Raw genomic sequence first — 22403 nt, 5'->3', positions numbered from 1 at the left:
AACCAGCAGCAAGTCAACCCATGTGGCCACATGTATGGTGGAACCAGGGTCAAGAAGGAGGTTCATGAATCAGGAAATTGGCTACATACAGAATTACAAATCAAACAAGTAAATGTACTAGGGATACTTGTCATATTCCTCACAGTCAGAGAAGTACAGTGCAAATATGGAAAAGCAGAAGGGCTGAATAAATCCCATGATATTAGACTAGAATAGAGGTAACAGTGTAAACTTATGGTTTTATATAATTACTAAAGACCTGGTGCACGAAAATTCGTGCACTGAAGTGGGGGGTCCCTCAGCCCGGCCTGCTACTTCTCACAGTCCTGGAGCCCTCAGAGGATGTCCTACTGACGGCTTAGGCCAGCTCCCCACAGCTGATCAGGGGAAGGCACCTCCCCATCACCCCCTTGCTGCTGCTGCCTCTGGCCTCCCTCTGCAGGAGGCGACCCGGAAATCAGGGGAAGGTGATGCCCCCATCACACCTCTTCTGCTGCCACTGCCAGCCACATGGCTGCCTGAGCCTCGGCCCTCGCAGCCACCGTGGTTTGCCTAAGCCTCGACCTGGCCCTCGTTGCCTGAGCCATCGGCGACTTATCTGAGCCTCAGGCAGCCACTGCGGCTTTGTCAAGAAGGAGGCAGCATCAAGTCCCCACCCACCCACGCATGTCTCGCCAAGCACACAGCCCTGGCCACCTGCGCACACGGCCTCCTGGTGATTGGATGTTACGGCATGATGGCATGACGACCATTAGCATATTAGCTCTCTATTATATTGGATATACAACTACAAAAAGATGTATATATAGATGCAAATGTGTATATATGAAATATGTATGTTTCATATACAATTATCTGTCCAGAGAGTCCAGATCAATGTCACTCCAGTGGCAATGAGTATATATATGGTGACTTAATCTTGATTTCTAAATACCATCCTCCATCACAAGGAACCAGTGCTCCTTGGAGAAACAGCTGATTCTAGGCCTGGTATAGGGAAGTACAAGATGAACTTGGAATGTCTTGTGACAGCAAAGAAGCAAGTATTCAAAGACTAATGTAGATAAATCAAAAGGTCACAAAAGTCAGACTGAAGGGAGTTTCCTCTGGCAAAATCTGGGATAATAAATTATAAATAGATACAAAAATTAACAGGTAGAAGTTGGGTGAGAAATAGAATATTTATAGGGTATCAAATTATCTCTTCCCCAAATTAATAAAAGTATGAAATATTTTATCAACTTTATAGTGAGAAACATAGCATAGACCACCTTAACTAATAATAAAGATTAACATCACCAGTAATGAAACAAAGCATCACATGCTTCCTAATACGATGCACTAAGAAGAACGGAGCATCACTATTCTATTCCTCCAAAAAATGCAAAGCCTGAATCTATTCATAGGGGACAATCAGAAAACCCCAAATAAGACAAGGAAAAAGAATGATCTGAGATTAAAAGTCTAAAGAAACAACTACTAAGTTAAACATGTAATCCGGGTTGAGAAAGTAAGGGGGGGTAGGGGCACGGGGAGGAGGTTAAAAGTTTCTACTTTTGTTTTATTTTTTGCTATTAAGACCACTGAGATAAGCAGTTAAATTTGAACAGTATCTATGGATTAAATGATAGTATTATATCAAGATTAAATTACCAAAATTGATGGATGGTTTTTTAGGAGAGTGTCCCTTTTCTAGGAAACATACAAGGAATTATTTAGGTAGGATAATATCTGAAATTTACTCTTTTTGTAATAAAAGTCCTAATTTATGTTAAAAATATTTTTAGCATACATTTTTATAAATGGTGGAGGGGGGTATACATTTATTTATTTATTTTTAAATTAAATCTTTATTGTTCAGATTATTACAGTTGTTCCTCTTTTTCCCCCCATAGCTCCTCTCCACCCGGATCCCAACCCCCCTCTGCCTCACCCCCTGACAGCTGTCCTCATCCATAGGTGCACGATTTTTGTCCAGTCTCTTCCCGAATCCCTCACACCCCTTTCCCCCACAAGAATAGTCAGTCCACTCCCTTTCTATGCCCCTGATTCTATTATAATCACCAGTTTATTCTGTTTATCAGATTATTTATTCACTGGATTTTTAGATTCACTTGTTGATAGATGTGTATTTGTTGTTCATAATTTGTATCTTTACCTTTTTCTTCTTCTTCCTCTTCTTAAAGGATATCTTTCAGCATTTCATATAATACTGGTTTGGTGGTGATGAACTCCTTTAGCTTTTTCTTATCTGTGAAGCTCTTTATCTGACCTTCAATTCTGAATGATAGCTTTGCTGGATAAAGTAATCTTTGTTGTTAGGTTCTTGGCATTCATCACTTTGAATATTTCTTGCCACTCCCTTCTGGCCTGCAAAGTTTCTGTTGAGAAATCAGCTGACAGTTGTATGGGTACTCCCTTGTAGGTAACTGACTGTCTTTCTCTTCCTGCTTTTAAGATTCTCTCTTTGTCTTTTGCTCTTGGCATTTTAATTATGATGTGTCTTGGTGTGGTCCTCTTTGGATTCCTTTTGTTTGGGGTTCTCTGCGCTTCCTGAACTTGTAAGTCTATTTCTTTCACCAGGTAGGGGAAGTTTTCTGTCATTATTTCTTCAAATAGGTTTTCAATATCTTGCTCTCTCTCTTCTTCTGGCACCCCTATATTCGGATGTTGGTATGCTTGAAGCTGTCCCAGAGGCTCCTTACGCTATCTTCGTATTTTTGGGTTCTTTTTTCATTTTGCTTTTCCGGTTGGGTGTTTTTTGCTTCTTTGTATTTCAAATCTTTGACTTGATTCTTGCAATCCTCTAGTCTGCTGTTGGATCTCTGTATAATATTCTTTATTTCAGTCAGTGTATGCTTAATTTCTAGTTGGCCCTTTTTCATGCCCTCAAGGGTCTCACTAGATTTCTTGAGGTTCTCACTACATTTATCGGCGGTCTCACCAGACTTTTTGAGGGTCTTACTAAATTTGTCAGCGGTTTCTAGAAAGTTCTTGAAAAACCTTAAAAGTGTGGTTTTGAACTCTATATCCAGTAGTGTGCTTTCCTCCATTTCTGTCTTTTGTGTCCTGTTTCTTTGTCTCCACATTTTTTATGCTTCCCTCTGTTGATAGAGTGGCTTTCTGTGCTAGGTGTACTATAGGGCCCAGTGGCTCAGCCTCCCCAATTACCAGAGGTGTACACTCTTGGTGCACCCCTTTGTGGGCTTTGTGCACAGTCTTGTTATAGTTAAGCCTTGATTGTTGTAGGTATCACTGGGAGGAGTTGACCTTCAGGCCAATTGGCTGTGAGAATCAGCTGTGTCTGCAGTGGGAGAACTTCTGTTCTGGAGACACCCCTCCGGGGCAAGACTTGCTTCAGTCGAGCTTTGGTGCTCACTGAGTCTGCCCCCTGAGTGTGTCCTTTATGGATCCGAAGAGCTGCAATCTGGATGGTCCCACTCTGACCTCCGGGAACACTGGCTCTTGGATCTCTAAGGAGGTGTTAATCTAGACCAGGGGTGGGCAAACTTTTTGACTCGAGGGCCACAATGGGTTCTTAAACTGGACCGGAGGGCCGGAACAAAAGCATGGATGGAGTGTTTGTGTGAACTAATATAAATTCAAAGTAAACATCATTACATAAAAGGGTACGGTCTTTTTTTTCAATAGTTTTATTCATTTCAAATGGGCCGGATCTGGCCCGCGGGCTGTAGTTTGCCCACGGCTGATCTAGACTCTGCCTGAGGCTACCCAGCAGGAGCCAGCTGTGAAACAATGCGACTTGCCATGGGGCCTTGGGCCAGCTGCAGTTTGTTAGGTAGTTTTCAGATTGCAAAGGGCTAGGCCTTTCATATGCAAAAGCCTCCCTGCACGGCTTGGATGGGCCGGGGGTCCCAGGGGATCAACAGGGTGCAGCAAGCAGCTGTGGCTGCCCTCAGAGGCCCTGCTTCTCAGTGTCCCGACAATCGCTGCAAGCACCTCCGAGAGAAAGCTGCCCCTGAGTTCCAACTGATGCCAGACAGTCCAGTTTCTCCCGTATGAGTCTGGGTCCCCAGAGACTCGCCCAGAACTGGAGCTCAGAGCTTGAGATTCTCTACCGATTGAAAAAGACAACTGTGTCTTCAGCCACCAGCCCTCTCCATGTGCGTGTCCGTACCTCTGTACTTTACTTCCTCACAGCACCTCCTCTCAGTCTCGGTATGCTTTTCTCTTTCCTTCTAGTTGTAGAATTTCCACTCAGCCAGCCTTCCTGTGGTTCTGGATGATGTCCATTCCATCTTTTAGTTGTATTCTTGAAGTGGTTGTGCTAAGCAGCAATCTCCGGTGTTTACCTATGCCGCCATCTTGTTTTTTCCTGGAATTTACTCTTAATAGTTCAGAAAAACATTCAGAAAAAAATGTACTTCGGTATGTGCATATTGGGGGTGATGTGATAAGGCAGATGTGGTAAAATGTTAATAATGGTGAAGATTAAAATTGGATTTCTTGTTTCATTCTTGCAATGATTTGTAGGTTTGAAATTACTTCGAAATCAAATATTAACCAAAAAAAAATGCAGTCATAAATACTCTATATAGCAGCAGTCGCCAGCCAGTGGTCCGTGGACCACTGGTGGTCTGTGAGGTCCGAAAGGTTGGTGACCGCTGCTATACTGGCCACAGAACAAAGTGGTTGAGAGCATGAGTACCGGAGTCACAATCTGCACTGACTCCCAACTGCACAACCTCATTTGTAACTGTGTGATGTTGGCAAGTTACCTAACCAATAAGCCTCAGTTTCTTCATTAGTGAAATCAGAACAGTAACAGCCCTCATAATGTTATAAAAGTTAAACACTTAACTAATTAAATACTTAAATAATTCATATAGTGAATACTGCCTAGCACATAAACACTCAATAAATATAGGTACTATTACTAACAATAATATCTAAAAAGTGATATTATTGAATATGCTCACAATACAATAAAATGACTTGATATATATGAAACAAACAATACAATAAATGTTTGTATATATGAACTCTAACCAAAATGCTCGGAATACAATATTGTAAATACAATATTGAATACAATATTATTGTACATCTCGGAATACAATAAAATGTTTCTTTAAGGTCTAACAAATTATGAGAAACAACTACAAATCTTCTAGTTTTATGATGGTTAATCAGTCCTTATGTAAATGACACACATATGCAGGTTGTCCAGTTGTGTCACAAATTTTTATTTTTTGTTTCAAGGGGATTTTGAAGAAAAGAAATAAAGGTAAAATTAACAAAATATCCACTTTTCAGAAATCAGAAAATTAGAAGGAAATAAAAGTAAACACAGAAACTAACAAAAGGGGAAAAATAACTTAGAATGAAACCAAGAGCTAGTTCTATTTTTTCTAAAGTCAAAATATTCTTCCTCCTTAGGTCTCATGAAAATGAATAAGTTTTAAAAACATAAAACTACAACTACATATGGGGAGTCCACAGACAAATTTCTGAAAGTTTCTGAATAAAGAAAGCAGACGGAGTGACTAGTAACTGACACTGAGGCAGAAAATGCCGCAGCTTCTCGTGCGCACCAGCAGGAGGCCACTCTGTCCTGCTGCTTTGGAAAAAATCGCAGAAGAAAAGAGAGAGAGTGGGAATGGAGCTGCCAAGAAGGAATTAACAATGTCTGTATTTAGAACACACAGTTCCCCACCTTTGAGCTCAAAATACTCATAGCCCAAGCAGTAAAACAAAAAATTTTCTGCTGTGGAGAAATGAGATAGCCCAGAGAAAAAGACCGTTCATATTTAATTCTATGAGCTGTCTACTTAGTATTCTTTCAAAATTTCCTCATCTTGATTGACTGGCCACAATCAGATCCTATTGCTTGAAACCAAAGAACTCTAACCAAATAGTCTTTTAGAATGGCAATTTGGCAATATCTTTTTTTATAAGTTTTACCGAGATACAATTTATATAGCATAAAGTTTACCATTTAAAATACACAATACAATGGTTTTAGTATATGCACAGAGTTCTGCAACCATCACTATAATTTTAGAACATTTTATCATCCCCCCAAAAAACCTTGTACTCACTTGCATCATTCCCCATACCCACCTATATCCTTATCCCCTCATCCTCAGCCCTAGAAAACTAAAAATCTTTTGGCTCTCTATATATTTACCTATTCTGGGTTTCATATATATCAAGTCATATAATATGTGGTCTTTTGTAACTGGCTTAAGTCAGTATAATGTTTTTAAGACATCCACATTGCAGTATATATCAGAACTTCATTCTTCTTATCCTATACTAGAGGCCTGATGCACAAAATTTGTGCAAGAGTAAGCCTTCCTTCCCCCAGCTGCTGACACCAGCTTCCCTCTGGCACCCAGGACCCGGGCTTCCCTCCGGCCACCAGCAGGCACCCCGGACCTGGGCTTCGCTCCGGCTGCCAGCAATGCACCTGGGACCCAGGCTTCTCTCCGGCCCCAGCTTCATCCAGAAGGATGTCTGGAGTGACATCTGGTCTAATTAGCATATTACCCTTTTATTATTATCTATACTAATAAAAGGGTAATATGCTAATTAGATTGGGAGACCTTCCGGTCATCCTTCTGGACAAAGCCATGGTGGTGGGGCCAAGGCAGAGGCGGTTAGGGGTGATCAGGCCAGCAGGGGAGGGCAGTTGGGAGCAAGCAGGCCGGCGGGTTGGGGGTGGGGGGAACAGTTGGGGGCGAGCAGGCCGGCTGGGGGGGCAGTTGGGGATGAGCATGCCGGCGGGGTGGGGGCAGTTGGGGGGGAGCAGGCTGGCGGGGGGGGGGACAGTTGGGGGCGATCAGGCCGGTGAGGGGGGCAGTTGGGGGCAATCAGTCCAGCAGGGGCGGGCAGTTAGGGGTGATCAGGCCGGAAGGGGGGGCAGTTGAGGTTGATCAAGCCGGCAGCAGTGTGGTTAGGGGCGATCAGGCAGGCAGGCAGGCAGGCAGGTGAGCAGTTAGGAGCCAGCAGTCCCAGATTATGAGAGGGGTGTCCGAATGCCAGTTTAGGCCCAATCCCCGAGGGGTCCCAAATTGGAGAGGGTGCAGGCCGGGCTGAGAGACACCCCCTCTTCTGCACGAATTTCATGCACTGGGACAGTAGTAGATAATAAAAGCCTAATATGCTAAGTGTCCAGTTGTCCGTTCAACCAAAGTGTAATATGCTAATGATATGCTAAGGCCACTCAACCGCTCGCTATGACATTCACTGACCACCAGGGGGAAGACAGTCGACTGGTCGACCAGTTGGTATGATTTGCACTGACCAGCGGGGGGCAGACAGTCAACTGGTAGGTTAGCTTGCTGCTGGGGTCTGGCTAATCGGGACTGAGCGAGACGGGCTGGACATGCCCTGGAGCCCTCCCGCTGTCCCTCCCTGGCTGGCCAACCACCCGCGTCCTTGATCATGCACCAGTGGGGTCCACCAGCCTGGCCTGCACCCTCTGACACTCCAGGACCCCTCAGGGGATATCAGAGAGCCAGTTTCAGCCCAATCCTGCAGGCCAGGCTGAGGGACCCCACTGGTGCACGAATTCATGCACCGGGCCTCTAGTTGCCAAATAATATTCCACATATGAATATACCACATTTGTTTATCCATCCTTCACTTGATATTCATGCACACTGTTTCACTTTTTGGCTATTATGAACAATGCTGCTATAAACATTCATGGACAAATTGTTGTGTGAACATATCTTTTTCTTTTCTCTTGGTTATTAGATACCTAACGAAATTTCTCAGTCATATGGTTGGTTAACATTTTGAGGAACTGTTAGACAATCCAGTGCTAATTTTTTTTTAAATATATTTTATTGATTTATTACAGAGAGGAAGGGAGAGAGATAGAGAGCTAGAAACATTGATGAGAGAGAAACATCGATCAGCTGCCTCCTGCACATCTCCTTCTGGGAATGTGCCCGCAACCCAGGTACATGCCCTTGACCGGAATCGAACCCGGGACCTTTCAGTCCGCAGGTCGACGCTCTATCCACTGAGCCAAACCGGTTTCGGCTTCAGTGCTAATTTTTAAAATCACACGAAGTATACCCTGTGATCCAGCAATTAGTAAAATTACTAAGCCTAGTAATCTTTTCTATAGAAATAAAGATTTACAAAGTTGTTCATTATAGTACTGCCTATAACATCATAAGACAAACAATGAGACAAGGAAAAAGAATAATAGTTTGAAACTGAAATAGTCTAAAAAGCCAATTACTAAGTAAAACGTGAAATCCTGGACCAGAAAGGTATAAGTTTCTGCCTTTTTTTTTTTTTTCTGGTAAGATCAATTGAGATAACCATTGATATCCATATGACCATTCATCAAAAAGGGGATCCTTAGATAATTCACAATATATCTATAAGTGAATATGATGTAACTATTAAAAAAGTACTTCTATTCATTTCTTAGTTTAGACATTATTTCCTCCTGATACTCAGGCCAAGAGCAGGTTAAACAACTCTCCTATAGAATCTTGCAGCCAACATTTTTATCATCTTGTATTAACACTGCCTGCTACTTAAATATTAGGTTAAAAAAAACACATTTCTTGTAAGATATGAAAGTTAAGAGGAAGAATGAACAAAACCAGCAGAGAAGAGAGGAAAAGGTGGAGGACAGGATTAATAGGCAATGGGGAAGCCATGAGCAAAAGTCAGAGGCAGAGAAGGAAAGGGAACTGAAAACATTCAGTACTGCCACAGCTTAAAATGTAGTGATGGTGATGCTGGAGGCAGGGAGCAGGATGAAGTGGTAAGAAATGAAACTGACCCTGGCTGGTTTGGCTCACTGGATAGAGCGTCAGCTTGTGGACTGCAGGGTCAAGGGCACATGCCCGGGTTGTGGGCTCAATCCCCAGTGTGGGGCATGCAGGAAGCAGCCCATCAATGATTCTCTCTCATCATTGATGTTTCTCTCCTCCCTTTCTCTCTGAAATCAATAAAAATATTTTTTTAAAAAAGAAATCAAGCTAAAGAAGTAGAAGCCAGCTCATGAAAGGACTCAAGAAGTCTAGACATTAACCTCATGTTACTAGAGAGTCACTAAGGTATGAGAAACAGTGTGGAGATGGATTGGAGGAAGAGAAGGATAAGTTGGAAGACAGTTACAAGGCTGTGGTGAGTAGCCTTAGAAAGGAGAATGTGAATCAAGTAGAGAAATTAGGAAGCAGAATTCACTGGATTTGGTGATGGGATGTGAGGTATAGCTGAGAGGAAGTAGTCATGACTAAAACCCATTTTAAAAACATAAATGATAAACAAGATGTGACCTAAGTGACATTGTAGGGGCAGTCATGATGCTAAGTTATTTATCAACATGTTGGAGAATGGCTGGCAAAGAGATTTTAAAAATAAGAAAAGGCAGATTGTCAAGAGGGCTGACTTTATTTTTCCATACTCAATCCATAATTATGGAGTAACTACAATAGCCTTCTATGGCACCCAATACAACTTTGAGTATTGGGCTCCAAAGAGGAAAAGAGTCATCATACTCTGAATAAATGAGCAAATACAACCTAGAGTGAGCACAAACAGGGAGCCATGACCTGCAATGGGAATGATATGGGAAACTACAGTCTCAGTCATATTCTTTTTTCACATGTTAGCATTTCATCAAGTGAGTATAAATATTAAGTCTTAATCATAATACACCTTTTGAACAATGTGAAACTTAACCAAAACTAACTACTTCATCTGGTATTCAAGTGAAGAAATCTAGATCTGAGGAATGCCAGTCTCTAATACAAGACAGATATGACTTATGTAGGAACCACATCTTACTCTCCTAGATCCTTAATTTTTTTAAAACTTTCCATCATTCTTCAAAAAAGATGGTCTATCATGGACCAGACTGTCGAATTGCAGAGGGAAGGCGGGGTGGATGCGTGGGTGGGAAGAGATCAACCAAAGAACTTGTATGCATGTAAGTATAACCCATGGAAATAGACAATAGGGTAGTGAAGGCCTGAAGTAGGGGGCGGGGGCAGGCTAGAAGGGGGGGGTCATTGTGTGGGGAAGGGAAAGGGGGACATATGTAATACTTTCAACAATAAAGATTAAAAAAAAAAAAGTATGTGCTACAAAAAGTGAATATTTCTCTCCTTAAAACTTTCTGCTCTTCACCTTAATATATATATAGCCTACAGCTTTTAAAATAAATTTTCCAATTAAATGTTGTTTCCTTGGTTAAGGCACAAAGGAACCGAGAATCTGGCTATACTTCAAGTTTTCCAAAGCCATACTAAATGGTAATGCAGGGTAGGATAAAAGTTAGCAACTAAAGTGACTCAATTTTTCTATACAACTTCCTCTGTCATTTCTAAGTTAAAAAGAAAAGAAAACAAAAAGAACTGGCTCAGTACTTCTGATAGCAACCTTAAGCCATGTAGATCATCAGAAAGTGGGAAGTGCTAAAGTTTATTCCCACAGCACTGAGCAAGTCCTAGATAATGAGTAATCAATTGATACTTGTTAAATATTTAAAGAGTGTATCTGCTGTTACCAGTTAAATTAAAAGTCTAGGATAATAATGCTTTTATCAAGGTTTACACTTTATAAAACTTTGAAAATACAAATGACTCATTTAACAAAACTTACCTGCTACTGTGAGCTTGGCTGTTCTGCTGACAATAGTTCCAAGACTCTCAACAGTGGCCACACACTGATAATAACCTTCATCAGGTTTATTGTGTTTGGAATGCACCACACTGCTGATAAATAAAGACCCATCTGGGAGAAGCTGGCGTCGATCATCTGATACTAAATTTAAAAATGTTCCATCTTTTTTCCATTCAATTTTTGGAGAAGGCTCAGAATATGCTGAACAATTTAATACAACAGAAGAGCCTCTAGTTGAGAGTGTATCCATTGGCTCCACCAGAAAATAAAATGGAGTGAATGTTCGAATGCTGGATCCTACAAAAATAATAAAAAAAGGAACAAAGTTATGAAAAACTTTCTTCTACTATTTCAGTAAGAAAATATATTGTGTCCAAAAATTATTTACAAATAGTTAAGTTCCGAGGGTATGATACATAAATAAGGTAATTTTACTATGAATATCTAATAAATACATATTATCTTTTACTAAGAAATCAAAATTTGACCCATTTAGAAGAACATTAGAAGAATGATCCAAGATAGTCATGAAGGAGGTGGACATTACACTCATCTTTTCCCATATCCAAACTGTAATTACAACTAAACTTAAGAACAATCACCCTGAATAACCATCTGAAGACTAGCTGAAAAGAATTCTTATTACCAAGGATTTACAGAAGAAGCCACACTGAGACTGGTAGGAAGGGCAGAGATGCAAAAAGGGCTGGCCATCTCAGCTGCAAAGGTGCCCATGAGGAGCATGTGGTCTTAACCTCATGCCAGGGTCCCCAGCCCAGAGCACCAGAGCTGGGAAGAGGAGGCCACATAACATCTGGCTGTAAAAATCAGCAGGGATTCTGTCTACCAAGGAGAAACAGGAATCTGCTAGAAACCCAAGCATCCTCTTAAAGGACCGAGGCACAAAATCTTATTTGCGGCCACTCACCCTAGGCTCCAGCAGAGGGAGGGTGGTCCAGAGTAGAGTCCTGTAAAGGAGAGACTGGGTTGTGTGGCTTGAGAGAGAGCTGAAGGGACAGCTGACAGGGTCCGTGTAATGAGTCCCTCCCTATATCACCCACAGATGCCATATTTCAGGGTGACCACTCCCCTCCATACCATATCAGCCTGAAGAAATGCACTAGTCCCATCCTCCCAACTCGCAGTCATCCTGCACTGCCAGGCTCATGCCCTGCAAAAAAGTCAGCTGGATGTGTGGCCTGTGGTGAAGACTTTCTTGAAAGACTCCTGAAGAAGTCCAGGTAGACTGGAGGAGAGACTGGGTTGTGTGGCTTAAAGTGGGGGCCATTTTTCCCTCGCACTTTTGATGGACACCACCTGTCCTATGCAAAGCCCTCCCTGCACATGGCCAAATCTTGGTGGTTTCAGCCTGATGAACTCTGCTGCCTTCCACAAAGGGTGGCAAGCTGGCCTTGTATCCTGAGACTTTTACATGCAACTCGTGTACCACCCAGACGCTCTTTAAGTGACAGAGCCTAATAGGCAGCGAGCAGGTGGATGCAGACCTCAGGGTGCCTTGGGTCTTTTGCAGACCAACCCCTGGGCTCTGCACTGATGGAAGAAAACTTTGATGTACAGCTTGGCCCCTCCCATGCATCCTGACGGCCAACAGAAGCAGCCATAAACTATAGATTGCTTTATAGCTCCAAACAGGAGGCCCAGGGCCAGTCACAGGCAGTGCTTGGCACTGACCTGTCCCAGAGTCCCTCCCAAGAGGCCCCAGAACAACACACCCGGTGGCGGACTTCACATCACATCAGAGCATGGAACAATTAGCTCCACAAGCGGCACACCCAAAGATCTCAGCACATACCAGGCACTGCTGGGGACAAATCCACTTCGTGGGGTCAGCCCTCGCTCAGAAGCTGGTCAGGGTCAATCCCCACAGTCAGTCAGTCTGAGGGCCCACCCCACTGACAGATGGGCCAACAGCAATCAAGACTAAATTACAACGGGAGATTTCAACAAGGAACATTCCTGTAGCACCTTGCTTGATTGCACCACTAAGCCCCACAGGACACCTACTACAAAAGGCCACCATACTAACACTGGGAGGCAGAGTAGATCTACCTAATATACAAAACAAATCGAGAGAGGCAGCTAAAATGGAGAGACAAAAAGCACGTTCCAAATGAAAAATAAAAAAATAAGAGAAATCCCCAGAAAAAGAACTAAATGAAATAGGCAAGCAATCTACCAGATAGAGTTCAAAACAATGGTTATAAGGATGCTCAAATGAACATAGGCGAAGAATATATGAACTCAGTGAGAACTTAAAAAGATATTTAAAATAAAAAAGGAATAGAAGCCATAAAAATTAACAAGTCCTAAATAAAGACTACAATATCTTAATGAAGAATACGTGAGAAAAAAATCAAGAGGAGGTGGAATGACACAGAGTAGTGAATTGGAAATTTGAAAGACAAAGTAGCAGAAAACAACCATGCAGAACAGCAAAAAGAAAAATGAAATTTAAATAAGGTAAGTATTAAGGGTACCAGAGGAGAGAGAGCAAGGAATTGAGCACCTATTTGAAGAAATAATGACTGAAAACTTTCCTAAACTTGTGAAGGAAAAAAGACAAGTCCAGGAAGCGCAGCGAGTTACAAACAAAATGAACCCAAAAAGGCCCACACCAAGACACATCATAATTAAAATGGCAAAGGTTAAAGATATAGAGAGAATCTTAAAAGGAGCAAGAGAAAGACAGTTAATTATGGGAGCTGAATTCTCAACAAAAACATTTCAAGCCAGAAGGGACCAACTGGCATCAAATATTCAAAGTGATGCAAAGCAGAAACCTCCAACCTAAGACTACTCTACCCAGCAAGGATATCATTTAAAATTGGAAGAGAAATAAAGACCTTCCCAGACAAGAAAAAGCTAAAGGAGTTCATCACCAACAAACAAGTATTATAAGAAATGTTAAAGAGGCTTTGTTAAGAAGGGGGGAAAAAGAGGAACCTAGTTATATAAACAATGGCAATAAATACATATCTATCAATAATCACTTTAAATGCAAATGAATTAAATGCTCCAATCAAAAGACACAGGGTTGCTGAATAGATTAAAAAAATAAGATGCATATATATGCTGTCTACAAGAAACACCCCAGAATGAAAAGATACACACTGTCTGAAAGGGGTGGAAAAATATATTTCGGGCAAATGGAAATGAAAATAAAACTGGGGTAGCAACACTTATAACAGACAAATTAGATTTTAATACAAAGGCTATAATAAGAAAGTAATTAAATAATGATAAAGGGATCAATCCAACAAGAAAATATAACCCTTGTAAACATTTATGCACCCAACCTAGGAGCACTTAAATATGTAAAGCAAATACTGATGGACATAAAGAGAGAGACTGACAGTAATACAGTCATAATAGGGGACTTTAACATCCCACTGACATCAATGATAGATCTTCCAGACAGAAAATCAACTAGGAAACAGTGGCCTGAAAGAACACAATAGACCGATGGATTTAATTGATATCTTCAGAGCATTTCACCCCAAAGCAGCAGAATATACATTCTTTTCAAGTACACATGGAACATTTTCTAAAATAGACCACATGTTAGGACACAAAACAAGTTTAATAAATTTAAGAAGACTGAAATCATATCAAGCATCTTCTCTGACCATAATGGTTTGAACCTAGAAATCAATTACAAGAAAAAAACTGAAAAACACACAAAAACATGAAGACTAAATAAGATGTTACCTAACAATGAATAATTAACAAGATGAAGAAATCAAAAGATACCTTGAGACAAATGAAAATACAGTCTAAAAAATATAAGTAAATAAATCAATGAAACCAACAGCTGTTTTTTTGAAAAGATAAACAAGATCAATAAACCTTTAACCAGACTTATCAAGAGAGTGTACCCAAATAAATAAAATTAGAAATACAAAAAAATTATATGAAAATATCACAAACAACTATATGCCAATAGATTGGACAATCTGAAAGAAATGGGTAAATTCCTAGAAATATACAATCTTCCAACACTGAATCAAGAGTAACAGAAAAATCCGAATGGAGTGATTAAAACTAATTAAAATTGAAGCACTGATCAAAAATTACTAAGAAACAAAAGTCCGGGACCAAATAGTTTCATAGATGAGTTTACCAAACATTCAAAGAAGGACTAACCCCTATCCTTCACAAATTATTACAAAAAAATACAAGAGGAGGAAGATTCCCAAACTCATTTTACAAGGCCAGTATTATCCTGATTCCAAAACCAGATAAAAACACTACAAAAAAAGAAAATTATAGGCCATATCTCTGATGAACACAGATTCAAAATCCTCAACAAAATACTAACAAACTAAATTCAGCAATACATGAAAAAGATCATATACCATGATCAAGGGGGACTTATTTCTGGGATGCCAGGATGGTTCGACATCTGTAAATTCAACAAGGTGAAAAGTAAAAAACCATATCATAACATCAATAGATGCAGAAAAAGCATCTGACAAAATCCAGCACCCATTTATTATTTTTTTATCTTTATTGTTGAAAGTATTACATATGTCCCCTTTTTCCCCCATTGTTTTCTACCCTCCCTCCCTCCCTCCCTCCCTCCCTCCCTCCCTCCCCACCCCTGGCCTTCACCACCCCATTCATTCTGTCTATGGGTTATACATATATGCATATGAGTTCACTGGTTGATCTCTTTCCCCCTCCAACACCCATCCCTCCCCCCCCCCCCGGCCCACCACCCTCCCGCCTTCCCTCTGGGATTTTGATGTTTCTATGTTACTGGGTCTATTTTTGTTCATCAGTTTATGTGTTCATTAGATTCCACATATGTGTGAGATCATATACGATAAAAACTCTCAGCAAAGTGGAAATAGAGAGAACGTATCTCAACATAATAAAGGCCATATATGACAAATCCATAGCCAACATCATACTCAATAGGGAAAAGCTAAAAAGCATTTCCCTTGCGATCAGGAATAAGACAGGGATAGCCACTCTCACCACTCTCAACACAGTAATGGAAGACCTAGTCATAGCAATCAGACAAAAAGAAGAAATAAAAGGCATTCAAATTAGAAAGGGAAGAGATAAAACTGTCATTATTTGCAGATGACATGATACTGTATATAAAGAGACCTAAAGATTCCACACAAAAAACTACTAGAACTGATAAAATGAATTCCATAAAGTAGCAGGATTCAAAATAAATATTGAGAAATAAGTTGCATTTTTATACACCAACTAGAGGCCCAGTGCACAAAATTTGTGCGGGGGGGGGGGGGAGGGGTGGATGTCCCTCAGCCCAGCCTACACCCTCTCACAATCGGGGACCTTTCGGGGGATGTCCGACTGCCAGTTTAGGCCCAATCCACAGGGATCCGGGACCAATGGCTCCTAACCACTCGCCTGCCTCCCTGATCGCCCCTAACCACTTGCCTGCCTGCCTCATCGCCCCTAACCACCTCTACCTGCCTGCCTCATCGCCCCTAACCACTCGTGTGCCTGCCTCATCGCCCTGTCTCTGGTCGTTCCACTGTTTAGTTCACTGGCCTTTTATTATCTACTAGTGGCCTGGTGCATGAAATTTGTGCACAGTGGGAGGTTCCCTCAGCCCAGCCTGCACCCTCTCCAATCGGGGACCCCTTAGGGGATGTCCAATTGCCGGTTTAGGCCCAATCTGCTGTGGATCGGGACTAAACCAGCAGTCGGACATCCCTCTCACAATCTGGGATGTAGCCCCTAACTGCTCACTTGCCTGTCTGATTGCCCCTAACCACTCGTCGCCTGTCTCCCCCTATCGCCTCTGCCTGCCTGCCTGCCTGCCTCATTGCCCCTAACCACTCTGCCTGCCTCCCTGATTGCCCCTAACTGCTCGCCTGCCTGCCTGATCACCCGTAACTGCTCGCTGGGGGGCTGCCAGCCAGGGTGAGGGGCATGGTCATTCTGGTCGTTCCACCATTTCCGTCACTGGGTTTTTATTATATAGGATATGTGCACCTATTGGGCTGTACAACTTCTCAAAGCTTGAAATCAAATTGGATACTACTATCCTCATTTCTTGTTCCACATGACTTTTGCATGGTATTTACTTTTTATCACAGCAACCACCAAAAATCCCCACTGTACAAGGATATCACAGCATCAAAGAAAAACACAAAAAATCTACCTGAGAACAAACACCTTAAAGTGCTCCTCTTTTTATATCTAGTACAAAACGTGGCATACATAATGAACTAGATTAAAAAGCCTATTAATAACATTAAAGCCAGATTTGATAAATTACCTTAATTTTTTTTAAAATGGAGGCATAATCAGAGATTCCGAAGCTGGCGGCGGTATAGGCAGACGCGTCCCAGGTCGTGTCCCTGAGCAAATGGAGTGAGCAGCTGAAACTAGTAACATCCACACCGAATTGGCGAAATTCCTCAACTGGCGAGACGGTTTGCAGCCAGGAAGAGCAGAACTCCCCTGGAAAGCCAGAAGAGCCACCACAGCTGTGAACAGCACCCACCAGAGGAGCTGCTGCCAACTGAAGAGCAGCTGCTACTGCAACCGCCCGAAGAGCAACCACAGACCAAGGAGTCACTGCCACCAAGGGAGCAGCCACTGAACGACTCAACGTCTAGATATGTCAGCGAGATCAAACATGGGTAGACAAAGAAACCCCCAAAGGAAAGAGAAGGAGGACTCTCCAGAAAAGCAGCTAAGTAATACAGAGGCATGCAACATGACAGAAAAAGAATTCAGAATAAGGGTCCTAGAGTGCATAAACCGGATGGAGGAAAAAATCGACAACCTCTCCAAGAAGCAAGAAGAAACAGATGAAAAAATCGATAACATATGGAAGAAGCTAGAAGAAACAGATGAAAAAATCAACAACTTAAGTAAGACCCAAGAAGAAATGAAGAGTGATATAGCTGCAATGAAAAACTCCATTGAAAGTATCAACAGTAGACTAGGAGAAGCGGAGGACCGAATTAGTGATTTAGAAGACAAGGAAGCAAAACACACCCAAAACGTACTGCAATTGGAGAAAAAAATGAAAAGACAGGAGGAGAGCCTAAGGGAGCTCTGGGACAACATGAAACGAAACAACATACGAATAATAGGGGTACCAGAACAACAGAAGGATGAACAAGGATTAGAAAACCTATTAGAAGAAATAATATCAGAAAACTTCCCTGAGGTGGGGAAGAAAAAAGTCACTCAAGCCCAGAGAGTCCCAAACAAGGTGAACCCAAAAAGACCCACACCAAGACACATCATAATTACCATGGCAAATATTCAGGACAAAGAGAGAATCTTACAGGCTGCAAGAGAGAGACGGAAAGTTACATACAAGGGATCTCCCATTAGATTGTCAAATGATTTCTCAACAGAAACACATCAGGCCAGAAAAGAATGGACGGAAATTTACAAAGTGATGCAAAGCAAAGGACTAAATCCAAGAATACTCTATCCAGCAAGGCTATCATTCAAACTTGAAGGGGAAATAAGAAGCTTCACAGACAAAAAAAGGCTAAGGGAGTTTATCACCACCAAGCCAGCAATGCAAGGAATGCTAAAGGGACTGGTATAAAAATAAGAATAAAAAGCTCAGAAAGAAAACAGCCACACAAAAACAGAAATGCCTACAAACAAGTACCTTTCAATAATAACTTTAAACGTAAACGGACTAAATGCTCCAAACAAAAGACATCGAGTGGCTGAATGGATAAAAAAACCTGACCCATACATCTGCTGTCTACAAGAAACCCACCTCATTAGAAGGGACTCACACAGACTGAAAGTGAAAGGATGGAAAAATATCTTTCAGGCAAATGGAAAGGAAAAGAAAGCTGGGGTAGCAATACTTATATCGGACAAAATAGACCTCAAAGTGAAGGCCATAACAAGAGATAAGGAAGGCCACTTCATAATACTAAAGGGATCAATACAACAAGAAGATATAACCCTGGTAAACATATATGCACCCAATGCAGGAGCACCCAAATTCATAAAAAAACTCCTGGAAGATATCAAAGGAGACATCGACAACAATACAATCATTGTAGGGGACTTTAATACACCACTGACAACACTGGATAAGTCTTCTAGACAAATAATCAGCAAAGATACAGCAATCCTAAATGACTCACTAGATCAGATGGACTTAATAGACATCTTCAGAACACTTCACCCGAAAGCCAGGGAATATACATTCTATTCAAATGCTCATAGGACATATTCAAAAATAGACCATATATTGGGTCACAAGCAAAGTATCCCCAAATTCAAGAAAATTGAAATCATAAAAAGCGTCTTTGCAGACCAAGATGGCATAATATTAGAAATAAACTACAATAAAAACAACCCAAAATACTCAAACACCTGGAAGCTGAATAGCATGCTATTAAATATTGATTGGGTTACCAATGAAATCAAAGAAGAAATTCGAAACATCCTGGAAACTAATGACAATGAAAACACAACAATCCAAAACCTATGGGACACAATGAAAGCAGTCCTGAGAGGGAAGTTTATAGCTCTACAGGCCTATCTCAAAAAACAAAAAAAAATGGTAGTAGATCATCTAACTCTACAACTCAAAGAATTAGAAAGAGAGCAACAAGAAAACCCCAGAGTGAGCAGAAGGAAGGAGATAATAAAGATTAGAGCAGAAATAAATGACATAGAGACCAAAAAAACAATACAGAAAATCAATGAAACCAAGAGCTGGTTCTTTGAAAGGATAAACAAGATTGACAAACCTCTAGCCAGACTCACCAAGAAGCAAAGAGAGAGGACACAAATAAACAAAATCAGAAACGATAGAGGCGAAATAACAACAGACCCCACAGAAATACAAATGATTGTTAAAAAATACTATGGACAGCTCTACTCCAACAAACTAGACAACCTGGAGGAAATGGACAAATTTCTAGAAAAGTACAACATTCCAAAACTCAATCAGGAAGAATCTAAAAATCTCAACAGGCCAATAACTATGGAAGAAATTGAAGCAGTCATCAAAAAGCTTCCAGCAAACAAAAGCCCAGGACCAGACGGCTTCACAGGGGAGTTTTACCAAACATTCAAGGAAGAACTAAAACCTATCCTCCTCAGACTACTACAAAAAATTCAAGAGGAAGGAACACTTCCAAGCTCATTCTATGAAGCCAGCATCACCCTAATTCCAAAACCAGGTAAAGACAACACAATGAAAGAGAATTACAGGCCAATATCCCTCATGAACATAGATGCCAAAATCCTCAACAAAATCTTAGCAAATCGGATCCAGCAGTACATCAGAAAAATCATACACCATGACCAAGTAGGATTTATCCCAGGGATGCAAGGATGGTACAATATCCGCAAATCAATAAACGTGATACATCACATAAACAAATTGAAAGAAAAAAACCACATGGTCATATCAATTGATGCAGAAAAACCATTTGACAAAATTCAACACCCATTTTTGATAAAAGCTCTCAGCAAAGTGGGAGTAGAAGGATCATACCTCAACATAATAAAAGCCATATATGACAGGCCCACAGCCAACATCATACTCAATGGACAAAAACTAACACCATTTCCCCTAAGAACAGGAACAAGACAGGGATGCCCCCTCTCACCACTCCTGTTCAACATAGTACTGGAAGTGTTAGCCATTGCAATTCGGCAAGAAGAAGAAATAAAAGGCATCCAAATTGGAAAAGAGGAAGTAAAACTGTCCTTATTTGCAGACGACATGATATTATACATACAAAACCCTAGAGACTCCATCAAAAAGCTACTGGACTTAATACATGAATTTGGCAATGTAGCAGGATACAAAATCAACCCCAAGAAATCCGAGGCATTTCTATACACCAATAGTGAACTTTCAGAAAGAGAGATTATAAAAACAATCCCGTTTACCATCGCACCAAAAAAATTAAGCTACCTAGGAATAAACTTAACTAAAGAGGTAAAAGACCTCTACTCAGAAAACTACAGGACGTTGAAAAAAAGATACTGAGGAAGACATAAACAGATGGAAGAACATACCGTGTTCATGGATTGGTAGAATCAACATCATTAAAATGTCCATACTACCCAAAGCAATCTATAAATTCAACGCACTTCCCATTAAAATACCAACGGCATACTTCAGAGATCTAGAACGAACTCTCCAAAAATTCATCTGGAATAAAAAAAGACCCCGAATAGCTGCAGCAATCCTGAAAAAGACCAAAGTAGGTGGGATCTCAATACCAGATATCAAGATGTATTACAAAGCCACTGTTCTCAAAACTGCCTGGTACTGGCACAAGAATAGGCATATAGATCAATGGAATAGAATAGAGAGCCCAGAAATCGGCCCGTACCAATATGCTCAATTAATATTTGACAAAGGAGGCAAGAACATACAATGGAGCCAAGATAGTCTCTTCAATAAATGGTGTTGGGAAAATTGGACAGATATATGCAATAAAATGAAACTAGACCACCAACTTACACCATACACAAAAATAAACTCAAAATGGATAAAGGACTTAAATGTACGACAGGAAACCATAAAAATTCTAGAAGAATCCAAAGGCAACAAAATCTCAGACATATGCCTAAGCAATTTCTTCACTGATACAGCTCCTAGGGCACTTGAAACGAAAGAGAAAATGAACAAATGGGACTACATCAAAATAAAAAGCTTCTGCACAGCAAAAGAAACCATCAACAAAACAACGAGAAAACCCACTGTGTGGGAAAACATATTTGCCAATGTCATATCTGATAAGGGCCTAATCTCCAAAATTTATAGGGAACTCATACAACTTAACAAAAGGAAGATAAACAATCCAATCAAAAAATGGGCAAAGGACCTAAATAGACACCTTTCAAAAGAGGACATTCAGAAAGCCAAGAGACATATGAAAACATGCTCAAAGTCACTAATCATCCGAGAGATGCAAATCAAAACAACAATGAGGTACCATCTCACACCTGTCAGACTGGCTATCATCAACAAATCAACAAACGACAAGTGCTGGAGAGGATGTGGAGAAAAAGGAACACTTGTGCACTGCTGGTGGGAATGCAGACTGGTGCAGCCACTATGGAAGACAGTATGGAGTTTCTTTAAAAAACTGAAAATGGAACTCCCATTTGACCCTGTGATCCCACTTCTAGGAATATATCCCAAGAAACCAGAAACACCAATCAGAAAGGATATATGCACCCCTATGTTCATAGCAGCACAATTCACCATAGCTAAGATCTGGAAACAGCCTAAGTGCCCATCAGTAGATGAATGGATTAGAAAACTGTGGTACATCTACACGATGGAATACTATGCTGCTCTAAAAAGGAAGGAACTCTTACCATTTGCAACGTCATGGATGGAACTGGAGAGCATTATGCTAAGTGAAATAAGCCAGTCAATGAAGGAAAAATACCACATGATCTCACTCATTCATGGATAATAGAGACCATTATAAACTTTTGAACAATAATAGATACAGAGGCAGAGCTGCCTCAAACAGATTGTCAAACTGCAGCAGGAAGGCCAGGGAGGGTTGCGGGACAGGAGGTAGGGGGGTAAGAGATCAACTAAAGGACTTGTATGCATGCATATAAGCATAACCAGTGGACATAAGACATTGGGGGATAGGGGAGGCTAGGGGACTGTCTAGGGCGGGGGGATAAAATGGACACATATGTAATACCCTTTGTAATACTTTAAGCAATAAAAAAAATAAATAAATAAATAAAAAAAAGAAGAAAAAAAATAATAAAATGGAGGCATAATCAAATGT

The 22403-nt window shown here is 40.9% G+C and overlaps 1 protein-coding gene across 13 annotated transcripts in view; it reads right to left on the bottom strand.

Moving 5' to 3' along the window:
• The window catches only part of NEO1 (neogenin 1), a 258499-nt gene that overhangs the window by 180867 nt on the left and 55229 nt on the right, over positions 1–22403 (bottom strand). For all 13 annotated transcript variants that reach the window (XR_004973933.1, XM_036348445.1, XM_036348476.1 and 10 more), the window contains one exon: positions 10603–10920. Coding sequence is in view for 12 of the 13 variants with exons in the window: in XM_036348445.1 (XP_036204338.1) it covers positions 10603–10920 (318 nt within the window). In the remaining variant the exon portion in view is untranslated. The remainder of the gene's footprint in view (positions 1–10602; positions 10921–22403) is intronic.

This window comes from Myotis myotis, unplaced genomic scaffold (assembly GCF_014108235.1).
Source record: "Myotis myotis isolate mMyoMyo1 unplaced genomic scaffold, mMyoMyo1.p scaffold_m19_p_1, whole genome shotgun sequence".
Taxonomy (NCBI): Eukaryota; Metazoa; Chordata; class Mammalia; order Chiroptera; family Vespertilionidae; genus Myotis; species Myotis myotis.
The sequence above is the reverse complement of the archived record's forward strand: the minus strand, read 5'-3'. Positions and strand labels throughout refer to the sequence as shown.